This window comes from Kogia breviceps, chromosome 1 (assembly GCF_026419965.1).
Source record: "Kogia breviceps isolate mKogBre1 chromosome 1, mKogBre1 haplotype 1, whole genome shotgun sequence".
Classification (NCBI taxonomy): Eukaryota; Metazoa; Chordata; class Mammalia; order Artiodactyla; family Physeteridae; genus Kogia; species Kogia breviceps.
This window is the reverse complement of record NC_081310.1, coordinates 178312170-178324511: the sequence shown is the minus strand read 5'-3', so window position 1 is coordinate 178324511 and position 12342 is coordinate 178312170. Positions and strand designations below refer to the sequence as shown.

At 55.6% G+C, this 12342-nt stretch overlaps 1 protein-coding gene across 1 annotated transcript; it reads right to left on the bottom strand.

Annotated features, from left to right (window-relative positions):
* Positions 1-238: 238 nt before the first annotated feature.
* Positions 239-8159, bottom strand: MATN1 (matrilin 1). The gene is made up of 8 exons (XM_059062954.2): positions 8069-8159; positions 6000-6346; positions 4642-4864; positions 3511-3636; positions 2633-3049; positions 1933-2085; positions 958-1038; positions 239-288 (listed from the first exon to the last, which is right to left on the bottom strand). Exons 1-8 carry the CDS (start codon positions 8157-8159, stop codon positions 239-241), a joined length of 1488 nt encoding a protein of 495 aa, XP_058918937.1.
* Between the last annotated feature and the right edge of the window lie 4183 nt (positions 8160-12342).

Sequence of the window (12342 nt, the reverse complement as noted above, 5' to 3'; positions counted from 1 at the left end):
CACACACACTCCCAAACATGCACACACTCCCTGCACACACACTCAAACACGCACTCCCCCCAGTCTCACAGGGTGGGAGAGGGAGAGACCCGGTGCCGCCCCAGGGCCCCACCTTCCCCAAGCCCCCCTCGCTGAAATGGCAAAGCTAGACTAAACTCAGCTCTAGGGGACACACTCTGGGATCTGTGAGCTGCACTGGGGGGCAGGGAGATGGAGAGGTCATGGGGGACAGGTAGCCTTAGACGATTCTGTTCTCCAGGATGGCCAGCCGCTTACTCACAGCTTCCAGTGGACTGGGAGTTAAGGAGATGTGCAGGTTGGCCAGAGCAGGGTAGTGATGGGGTGGCACCTGCACTCAGGGCCCCCCTTCCAGGACTTTCTCTCTCTCACTTCCCCCTCATAGCATGTGTTCTCCCCAATGTCAAAGCTTATCCATCCACATCCCTCAGAATGGTGCTTTTCAAAAACAAGCAAGCAGTCACAGAGAGCCCGGAAAGCCCAGCCCTGTCCGGTTGCAGGTTTAGGCCTGCTGGGTCCCCACCTAGTCCTGCCTGAGCCAGGGGAGCTGGGGTCCAGCCCCATCTGCATGGAGACTGGTGGGTAGTCATGACACCGAGAGCTTGAGCAATGGAAGTCCGTGGGCACCATGTTTTCCTGAGCGTGTCCAGGACTCTGTGGGTGTCCAGTCTAGAGCTTGGTTCCTGCCTTTGCTTTGGCAGGGTCAGTAGCAAAGCTGGGGCCAGCCTACCTGGCCAGGATCCAGCCTGTCTTCAGCAGGAGGCAGGCAAGGAGGAGCCTGCCCTGTTCACACCACACAAGGGGCACACAAGGGGCACGGCTTTCTCCTCTCCCCACAGAGCTCTCCCCTTGCCTCTCCTCCCCTCCCCTCCCCTCCCCCTCCCCCTCCCCCTCCCCCTCCCCCTCCCCCTTCCTGCAGCAGCCTCTGGGAAAGGATATGCTTCCTGGTCAGGGCCTGCAGCAGCCCCTCCACTTTGATCTGGAATTTCACGATGGACTCACAGGCACACAGGTCTTCCTCTGGGGTGGACAGAAAGTGGGGAAAGAGAAAAAGGATGGTGAGCGGTTGCCTGCCGGGGAGGCGGGTGGTCACTGCCCAGGGCCAGGACTAGGCTGTCATGGGCTAGTGTGGGGCCTAGGAGATGCAAGAAGGCAGAGAGACATGTGAAAGTCTTAAGACAGAGCTCCTAGGAATGATGGAGGGGGCGACCCCTGAATGTCTTCCTGCTCCCTCAAAGCCCTGATAAAGAACTCCAATATTAGCATCCCCACGCTGGTCACCTACTATGCATAGGACACTGTCATCAGGGGCGTCTAGGTCATCTTGGTGACTCCTCACCCCGATTCTTTGGGGTTGGAGTCATTAACCCCATTTTACAAATGAAGAACTTGACAAGGAAAACAACTTGCCTATGGCCAACAGCTAGTTAGTGTCAGAACAAACATGCAAACCCAGGCGTGTCTGGCTCTGGAATCCATAGTCTCTACCACTGGGAATCAGCTGGCAAGGTCACCAGGGAGGATCAGGGGAGGAAGCACAGTTCAAATCCTGCCTCCTCCAGTTATTAAGTGGTTCCATGCCCTCTGACCTTGGTTTTCCTGTCTGTAAAATGGAGATAACAATATTCCTACCAAAAAGGATTAAATGATTCATATTTGGAGAGCACTGAGAAGAGTGCCACGTGTGTAAGAGCATTCAATATACATTTGCTGGTTGTTAAAGTCTGACTGGCCAGCCTTCCTCCTGATTCTGCCAACTCATGTTGCCACCCCAGATCCTGTTTTCCCCACCCACATCCAGTCCAGGATGGTTACACACACACACACACACACACACACACACACACACACACACACACACCTCCCAGAGCCCCACCTGCTCCTCCCATCAACACAATTTCTGGCCTCACTCACCCACGCAGATCTTCTTCTGCAACTTCTTGCCAATCTGGTTGATGGTCTTGAAGTCAGCCGTGTAGAAATAGTGCTCTGCCACAGGCTCCGAGGCAATTTCCCTCAGCTCATCCTCCACAGCATTGCCCACACCCACAGCAAACATCTTAAAGCCTGCCAAGGGGAACAAGATGAGTAGCAGTGGCCATGGGGACAGGCAGCCATAGCTGAGCCTCCTGGGGAATCCCCAGGCAATCAACAGTAGACACCTCCTGGCGGCAGATGCTGGAATTGCAGGTACAATGATTGAGGAAATCAACATTTGCTGAGCTTCTACCATATATCAGACTTGTACTGACTGTACTGGGAACTTTGCAATCTCATGTAACCCGCATAACCATCCATCTGGTCGTTATTATTATTCTCATTTAATAGGTGATAAAACTCAGGCTTGTCCCAAAGTGGGGTTGCCTGCCAACAGTTGGTACGTTCTTGGGAACATTCAACTAGAAAAGTTGGACCATCAAGCCAGCCACTTACTTTTCTGGGACCTCAGTTTTCTCATCAGTATAAGAAAGAGCTAGACAAACCAATCTCTCCTCATTCACATTGAATCTGGGTTTAGAGCACTCATCAGAACAGACATAAGATAAACTATAGTTGAGCTGTTCCATGTGTACCCCTGGCCACTGGTGGTGTTCAGGGTCCACACAGCACCTACCAAGGTCCTTGGCTTTCTTGGCAGCATCATTAATGTAGTCCTGGCTCCGACCATCAGTGAAGACAATGCCCACCTTCTGGGCACCAGGCCTGGCCCCGCTGGACACACTGAAGGAATTGTCGATGAGGTACTTGAGGGCAGCCCCGGTCATGGTGCCCTTCTCCATGTAGGACATGTTCCGCACGGCTGCCTTGATGTCCTTCTTGGTGTGGAAGCGGCCCAGCGGGAACTCCTGGCGCACAGAGCTTGAGTACTGCACCAGCCCCACTTGGGCCAGCTTGTCCGACACATCCAGCGTGTCCACAATCTGGTTGATGAACTTCTTCACCAGCTCAAAGTTCTCTGGCCGCACACTCTTGGATCCATCAATGAGGAAAACCAGGTCAGTAGCCGAACTGCCACCTCCACCACTGCAGACTGGGGAGGGTAGGAAGGCAGGGGAGTGATGCTTAAGTTCATGGTCATTCATCACAGCCACTGGCTGGGTACGCACCACACCCAAGATCTGTACGGAGAATCATCCCATTTGGTCCTCAAAACTTCCTCTGTGAAGCCTAAGTTCCTGGCCCCCATTTTACAGCATTGAAACCCAAAGTTCTGAAAGCTGTTAAATCACACAGCTCAGAAGTAGTGGCACCAAGATGTGAACTCGACTATGTAACTCCTTCCACCATACTAAACCTACCACCCACTGTGACAGAAAGAGGGACAGTAGTGAGAAGAGAATTTCTGCTGACACCAAGCTCTAGAAGACATCTATTGCAGATTGGTCCAGAGGCCAAGTACAGAGAGGCTCAGGTGGGCTTCCTGGGGAGGGGCCAAGGCCCCGTCCCCTGCCCCCCACCCTCCCCAGGCTTGCCTGTGTCCGGCCCACTGACCATTGCAGGTCTTGCCATCACTGTTCAGGGTGAAGCCCTCGCGGCAGGCGCAGGTATAGGAGCCCGGGGAGCTGAGGCACACCTGCTCACAGTCATGGTCACCTGTGGCACACAGGTCTGACACCACTGTGGGGACAAGAGGAGACTCAGAATCTCGTGGTCACAGGGCCTCGGACATCTCCGCAAGGATGGCCCCTCAACACGCTCAGGGAAACTGAGGCCCCCGACTGGATGGGGCCCCAGACCCTCAGCCCAGGGCCAGAATCACTGCAGCAGTGCTGACATCCCCGGAGAAGGTGATATTGCTGATAATAAACTAAAACTTCCCGCTAAAAATGTATAGGCCAAAGGGGCGGGGCCTTTAATCCCCTTTGTTCACTCTTGTATTCCAAGTGTCTAGAACAATACATGCAGCAGTGAACACAGCACATAGAAGATTCTCAACAAATACTTGTTAGATACCACATATTGAGCATTGGACTGTGCATTACTGCCTCGAATTCTCACAGTCAGATTCATGCTCTTCCTAGGCCCGCTTCCCAAACGGGGAGAAGTCCTTGCACCGGCCCCGCCTCCTCCTACTCACCTTCTGACGAGTCCCATGCCAAAGACCCACCTCTCGTCTGCAAAAGACTCTGAACTTTCTCCTGCCCAATGCCCAGGCCCCTCAGACCCTTCCACATCGCAGAAGACTCTGGCACCCCAATACCCCACACACCCCACACACCCCCACCCCCTCTACCCCCCGCCCCCCCCCCCACACACACTCCCCCCACACACCCCGTCCAAATAGCACAGGTTTTTTTAGGCCCTCCCCTTACTGGCTTCTGGCCCCTTGGTCTCTGCCAGTACTCTACCACGAAAAGGACTTCTTTTTGGTATCGTCTTTCCCCAACTCCCTTAACCCTAGGCAGGGGACAGCCCCCAGATCTGAGCCCTGGCCCCGCCCCCGATGTTGGCTCTATCTCAGTCCCTGCCCCCGTATAGGGTACCTCCAGCCCAGGCCCCGCCCCCACGCTGCCGCTCTCAGCCACACCCCTTTTCTGGCCCCGCCCAGACACCAGTACCCGCCCCCCCCACCTCACTCCCCCAGCACCACTCCCAGCCTGGTCCATCCCCCGCCCCGCGCACAGCAGAAGGCCTCCTGGAACTTCTTGGACAGCTTCTCGATGACGCTGTAGCTCTCCACGTAGTCGACGTGCTCATCCAGCGGCTCGCTGGCGATCTGCTGCAGCGTGGCCTTGTCCACGCGGCCTACGCCGATGGCGAACAGCTCGATGCCACTGGCCCGGGCCCGCGCAGACACGTCCCGCACGCTGTCCTGGGGCCTCCCGTCCGTCACCACGATGACCACCTGCGATACACACGCGGGGCGTGTGTGAGGACCCGGCCTCCCTCCCCGCGCTGTGTGGGCCGCTTGGCCCTCCAGTAAACCCTCAGCATGGTTGGCATAAGAGGAGGTTGACCCAGAAGGGCGGAGCGGCTAGCCCAGGTCACACAGCTAGTCGGCAGCGGGGGATCTGGCCCCTCACCAACACCAGGGTTAGGGCCTAGGGAAAAGAACCTGGATAGCGGAGGAGGCAACAGGTTTTCTCTGACTGAGAGACGTGGCTGAGCTGTTCTCTCATCTGACTATGGCCTCTGGATGTCTCCTCCCTCGGTCATGACCGCCTGAGGGCAGAGCCTCGTCTCCCCTGTCAAACGAGGGCCTCTGACAGCCGGGCCAAAAACCTGTGCTCAACACCGTACAGTTCTACCCTTTGGCCACCAGAGGGAGGCAGAGGCTACGGAATGGCAGTTTTTCCTCCGGTCTGGACGTTTTCTCCCGCATGCCCTGGGAAGGAGGCTGTTCCCACATTGATGCCCAAGGAATGAAGGAAGATGCTGCCTTTTCTCCCTCCATTCCCTACCTGCCCTTTCCTAAGAGGAAAACACCCTTCCCCTCCCACAAGGCTCCTGTGTGCTGTACCCCAGAAAGGGCAACAGAAGAGGACCCTGGTGCTGAGCCTGGCCCTCATCACCCCCTGCCCGAGCCTGCCCTGAAGTTGGGTCCTCACAGCTCTGCTGGAGTCTGAGACTCGGCATCCAGCCCCCTTAGCTGCTTTTCTCCTTCTGACCTGGGTCTGCTTCTGATTCCTGATTCCCCTCCCCTGGCCCAGATGCCCAACCCTGGGCATCTTGACCCTGGGCATCCAGACCCTGGGTCTTGGTAGTCTGACAGGCCTGGGTTAGAAATGCAGCTCCATGAGTCACAGCTCACCTTCCTGTGCCCCTGTTCTTTCATCTGGATAAAGGGGGTGTGGTGAGGCCCCCATGAGACGATTCGTGGTAAGAAGCGCAGAAGGGGCAGCGTTATTTTTAATATCATTACTCTGGGGCCCCTGGGGAGCAGCCTTGCACAATCTCTTCCCCTCCAGGGGCCTAGGCTCCTGGCACTGAAAACCTAGCTCTTCACTGTCACCTGCTGCCACATTGCCGTGAGTCCCCACCTTGCTGATGTCCGGCGAGCTGGGGCGACCGCCCTCAGCATCGCTTAAGGCCTTGGTGATGGCAAACTGGATGGCCAGGCCTGTCATGGTGCCCGTGGACAGCGGCTGGATGCGGCGCACGGCCTGCAGCAGCATGGCCTTGGAACCGTGGGCCCGCAGCGGGAACTCCTGCTTCACGGAGCTGGCGTAGTTGACCACGCCCACGCGGGTGGCATTGGGCCCCACGTCCAGTGACTCGATGACCTGGGACAGGAACACCTTCACCTTCTCAAACTCCACTGGCCGCACGCTGCGTGAGCTGTCGACGACGAACACCAGGTCTATGGGCCGGGTCCGACAGAGGTGCCCTGGGAGGCGGCAAAGGTCAGGAGGATGGACCAGAGCCACTCAAGACAAAGGAGCGGAGCACCAGCAGCTACTTAGGTCTGGGCCTGAGGCCTCGGACAGAGTAGACCAGACGTGAACCAGGCCGGCTGGGTCGTATCATCAGCGTGGGGACACCGGAGCAAGCAACTTGCCAGAGGTTGCTCGGCCCGCGGGAAAGACAGAGGCTCGAATGGCGCCCTCACCTCTCTGAGCCTCAGTTTCCTTTCTGTACAATGAGCAGGTGGTCCCTTCCTTACAGGATCCTTTGAGGACAAGCAAAAGGGCACGTAGGGTGCCAGCACAGGGCTGGGCATGCAGGGTGTTCGGGGGGCAGCAAAGGAGAAGACAGCCTTCATGTCTCAGGTTTCAGCCCAGAGTGGCTACCGCAAACAAGGGAGCAGCTCTTTCCCCTGGCTGGGCAGGAGGGCCCTGAGGGTGGGCCCTCGGGTGGGCACAGCCTTGAAAGCCAATGCAGCACCTGTCAACATGGCCTCTTTCATCTGAGCATCAAAGCAAATCAGCAAAGTGGACCCAGTTTGCGTCCATCTGCCAGCTGGTGTCCAGGAGCAGGAAAAAAGGCAGGAGTTCCCAGTGGCCACCTTGGCAGCCTGACCAAGTGGGCCCCCAAGACACACCCCCAAGGAGCGATGTCTTCCCAGACAGCCTGGGAGGCAGCTCCATGTCCTGGGTGGTACACAGAGCCTGAGTGAGGTAGACAGGGGTCCGAAGCCCAGCTCAGCCACCCTGTGGCCCTGGGCAGATCATTGCACCTTTGAAGCTTCCCTTTTCTCATCTATCTGGAGGGAAGAATAGGCCTAATGCCTGATGCTATCACTGGCCTGGACCTGCAGCCTGGTGGGACTTAGTACAAAGGCCAGCCCCCTCCGTCCCACACTGAGTCTGAGCTGCTCCCAAACAGGGATGCAGGAAGAAGAATCAGGAAAGGCAAGGTGTGCGAGACTGTCCCAGCCCCCAGCCACAGTGCCCTAGGCCCGGGCATCAGAGGTCCTCAAGGGACCTCAGAAATCACCTTGCAGCCGGCTCCCTAGTCACCACTAGCTGAGGCTACAAATGGGTAAACTGAGGCCCAGAGAGGGTGAGGGAACTGGCAGTGGGTCAGGAGCCCAGAGGCTCTGAGGCTTTCTTGCTCTGTGGTCTTAGACGGGTCCTCTCCTCTCTGGCCTCTTTTTCCCCATCTGTACAGGAGGAGTTGGGCATTCTAGGATTCCTGTGGCCAAGGCTGAAACTCAGAGGGGTACAGCTCATGGGGAGGCCAATCGGGAACCTGCTGGAAGGGCTGGTGGAAGGGGGAATGTCGTCTTGGCCACCCCCACGTCTGCACTCACTGGAGAGCCGTGAGCTCAGCCCTGGGCCTGCTGCAGCCCCAGATGTCAACAGGCTCTCTGGGTAGCGTCTGCCCTCAGTGACCCAGAAGACCGAGGGCCCTGCAGTTTGCGTGGGCCCTGAGGACAGCCTGGGAGCTGCAAAGCCCAGAGAGAGGCTCAGAGAACTCCATTCACATCCCTGGAAAGAACAGACAGGGTCACCCTGCCCTTACCCTTGTGACAGTCACCATCTCTGTCTGCTCCTGGGTCAGCCTGCAGGCCACCCCTGCCTCCCTGCCCCTCTCCCCATCCTGGATCCCACTTAGCCTCTGTCTGTCTCGGTGCCCAGGGTCCCCCACCTCACGTGGGCCCCCTCACCTGTGGACAGGGGCGCAAGGCCAGGTATGCGTGGGACCTGGAGGAGCAGCAGGCCGCAGAGCACGAGGCAGAGGCCACAGAGAACCCTCATGATTCTGGCAGCGCAGGCACAGTGGTGGGGACCAGTGGGGTCCAGGTCTTATCAAGCTCACTGCCTGCGCAGACGGCCCCCCACTGACGTGGGGCGGCCCCCTTGGGGGGGCGGGGCCGGGCTGAATGGAGGTGTGTGTGCCAGGGAGGGAGGGAGCCTCCCGGCCTGGGCTCCGGAGGCCCCTCTGACCACAAGGGCTCCTTTGCCTGCAGGAGCTGCAGCTGGAATCCAGGAAATCTCTGGTGGGTGGAGGGTGGCTCCTCCAGGGCCCGGAGCCTGCGCTGGCCCGAAGTTGCCACTCCAAGCCCAGGGAGACCTGAGGCCAGCGGCCTCGCTCCCCAGCACTGCCCACACCCTCATCCTGCAGCCACGCTTTTCTCGCCCCTACCGTTCCAACCCCAGTCTCCCCCGTCTCCTCGGCTGTCCGCTGCCTCTCCACACACTCCCTGCTCTCCAGCCACGCCTGGATTCTGAGCTCTCCTCAAGCCTTTGTATACGCAGGACCATCTTACCCATAATGCCCTTTCCTCCTGATCACTCTCTGCCTAACCATCTTGCAAGGTCGTATCGGGGCGAACATGTACCCGAGCCCCTAGTATGTGAGGGGGGCAGTAGGAAAGATGGTTGAAAGCTCAGACTTAGGAGCCAGGTGACCTGGGTTGGCTTTGTACTGCCTGTGTGACTGTAGGCAGGTTACCTCACCTCTCTGTGCCTCAGATTCCTCATCTGGAAACTGGGTTCATATAAATCTGCTCTTCCAGTCAACGCTGGGAGGGGTTGATTGGAAGAGCAGACTCATACGAACCATCTCACTGAATTCTCTTGACAAACCCTGTGGGGCAACCGATATTATTACTCCCACTTCCCAGGTGAGGAACTGAAAACCAGTTTTGAAGTAACTTGTCGAAAGTGCAGCTCAGTGTCAGTGCCAGGAAAGGGCCCCAAACCAGTATTCTCAGCCACCCTGCTTGCATGGGTAAAGCTTAGTGGAGGGGCCTTCTCCATGCCCACCTCTCCCCTAGCTCCCCTGGGGTTAGGACCCCCTCCCTGTGCTTCCGTGCCTTGACCATTTCACCCATGAGTGGATAAGTGTCTGATTGATTCATCTCTGCGTCTGGGACCAGCCCAGGGTCTGCACAGAGGAGGCAAAAATAAGGCTTGTAAGTAAAGGAGTATAACCAGGAAGGGTCCCCACCATTGCATCTGGGTCCAGTAGTTGATGGGATAGAGCAGAGAGAGCATGGGCTTGGCCATATGAGAGAACCACGTTCAAACTCACTTCTGCTGCTCACCAGCTGGGTGACCTGGAGCTGGTGACTTAGCCTCTCTGAGCCTCAGCTTGTTGCCATACAAGATGATAAGGGGATGGTAGCTCTTGGCTTGCCTGCCTCGCTGGAACCATGTGAGGAGTCGATGAGAGGACCAAGTGGAGATTGAGGATTGAAGGATTATCATCTTTGGGGGGGTATAATCGCTAATACTTAAGACCCGTGACTTCACTCTGTATAAATTATACCTCAATAAAAGGAAGTGTACAGATGCTTTTTTTTTTTTTTTTTTTTTTTTTGTGGTACGCGGGCCTCTCACTGCTGTGGCCTCTCCCATTGCGGAGCACAGGCTCCGGACGCGCAGGCTCAGCGGCCATGGCTCACGGGCCCAGCCGCCCCGCGGCATGTGGGATCTTCCCGCACCGGGGCACGAACCTGTGACCCCTGCATCGGCAGGCGGACTCTCAACCACTGCGCCACCAGGGAAGCCCCCAGATGCTTTTTAAAAAGTGATTGCCGGGCAAAGCTGACCCAACAAATATTGTCACAATCTTCAGCGGTGATAATGATAACAGTCCCTTCCACGCGTGACACGGCACAGTCACTCGCTCTATCGCTCTGTCTCCTTTGTTCCCGCCACAAACCGGTGAGGTCAGCAGATCCAACTCTATTAGCCCATTTGTCAGATGAGGAAACTGAGGCCCAGAGAGGTTCGTGACTTGCCTGAAGCCACCCTGCCTGTTTAGGGGCAGAGCCAAGCTTAGAAATCAGGTCTCATTCCCCTTTGCCCCTATTTAGAGAGCGAGGAAGTTAAAAGCATTTCCCTCTGACTTTTCCCATTTTCGTTTCATTTTTTCACAGTTCACAACCCTCCCCAGTTCCAAACACCAGTGGAAATGGATTTCTTTTCTTCTCTGCAACTTGAAAGTCTAATTCTCTTCTCCAGAGATGCCACAGGGTGTGGTCACTGTGGCCCTTATCACTTCCCCAAATTGTGTTATGAATGTGGTATCTGGCCCCCACCCCCACCCTTGCCCCAGAGGATATCAGCTCCCTCCCAGCAGGGGGCTTGTCTGTCTCATGACCAGTAAACCCCACGGACCCAGCTTGGTGCCTATCACAGGGTATCTGGTGAGCAAATGAAGAAATGAATTAAAAGAAGGAAGTAATGACGAACTGGGTCCATTTCCATGTTAACCATCAAAGGTCAGCCTGGGGTAGGTGATGGTGACCAGTGGCTAGAGAGGCACGGTGCCCGCCCCCCACTCCCCTGCTGAAGGTGGACGAGCAGAACGTGAGCTGGAGTCTCCTAGCCCACCACCCCTCTCCCCAGCGGACAGAGCTGTGTCCGGAGCTCAGGGTACAAAGCCCTCTTGGCCGGGGCAGCAGCTGGGCCCATGAAACAGCTCTTTCAGCTCTGTCTCTGAATGGCAGGTCTATGGGCTCCTCAGAGGAACAGAAGTGCCTTTTCTGTGTCACTTCGCTCATTAACAGAGCCACAGAAACATGCTACAGGTAAGTTTTCAGGAACAGAGATGGGTTCCCCCCAAAGGGGCAGCTTTAACATTCCATAGTGAGAATGGGGGCTTGGTGGGGAGGAGACCTGGAAGTTGAGTATATACATTGAGGAAAGAAAATAAATATTTGTGTTTTTTAAATGTGAAACATTTTACCCCAAGAATCAAAATCGGGAACAGTGTGTCCGGTATTAGCCAAGGAGAAAAACCGCGTTGAGGGGCCTTCATCAAGGCTGCTCCCGAGACAGACAGGCAGCCGTGAAGGGCTCCCCCTGTTCCCTCTCCTTGTTTTCACACACCTCGGGTTTCCAGAAACTTAAAGACTTTAGTGTTTTATCCAAGAGAGAGCGTTTGTGATCCATTGAGAGGCCCCTGGGCGGAGTGTGGGTCAGGCGAAAGCACACAGGACTCCGCCTCCTGTGCACCAAGCTCAGTTCTTTTCCTGAAGAGCAAACCAGGGTATCTCTAGATGCAGCGCAGTCCAGGGCTGCCTGTACCCTTAGTGCCTCCAAACCATCATCACCGTTTGCTGGATCCACATATACCGCTACTATTTTTTTAATTAACCTTTCTAACATTAAACCAACTCACTTTGGGACAAAAATTTCTCCTCTTTCTTATTTGAAACAACAGCCATGAAATCACTGGTTTGATGTACCGATTACATACTTATTCCAATATGCCTTCAAATAAATTCAAAACTAATTAAACTTAACTTTTTCTTCCACGTATCACCGAAATTATCTTGCTTTCTGTCAGTGGCGCTCATGCCAGACGTTGAGGAAGCCTATGAAGTGAAAAAGTTTTGGAATCAGACAGAGCTGGGTTTGAGCCGCTGTTCTGTCACCTGCCAGCTGTGTTGACATCAGGTGAATGCCCTCACTTTTCCGCTCTTCAGTTCTATGTCTATAAAGTTGGGATCTCAATGCCGGTGTCAGAGGATGGTGGAGAACGAAAGGTATTGAGTGCCGCATCCCTGCTTACGGCTTTCACAATGCCTTCTTGTATTAATCAGCATAGAATAGGCCAAGTTACAGCAACAAGCAAACCCTCGGATCACAATGGCTCAGCACAAGGGTCTGTTTCTCTCTCGTGCCACAACCCAGCGCTAGACAGGCCCTCCCCAAAGCTGCCTCTGTCTTGGTAGCCCATCATTTCCACATCCTTTGTCTCCAGACACACGGACAAGAGAGAGAAAAGGAGCTCACATCACCTGACTCCACCTGGGGATGGAATGACTCCAGGGGTGGGAGGTGGGTGTTTAGTGAGCAGGACATGCTCTAGCACGCTTCCCAAGGAAAAACAGCTTCTGTTGGCCTTGTATCACCTCTAGATGAAAATCCAAATTTAGCTGGGCATTTAAGGTCCTTCAAAATCTGTTTCTTGACACCTTTTCCA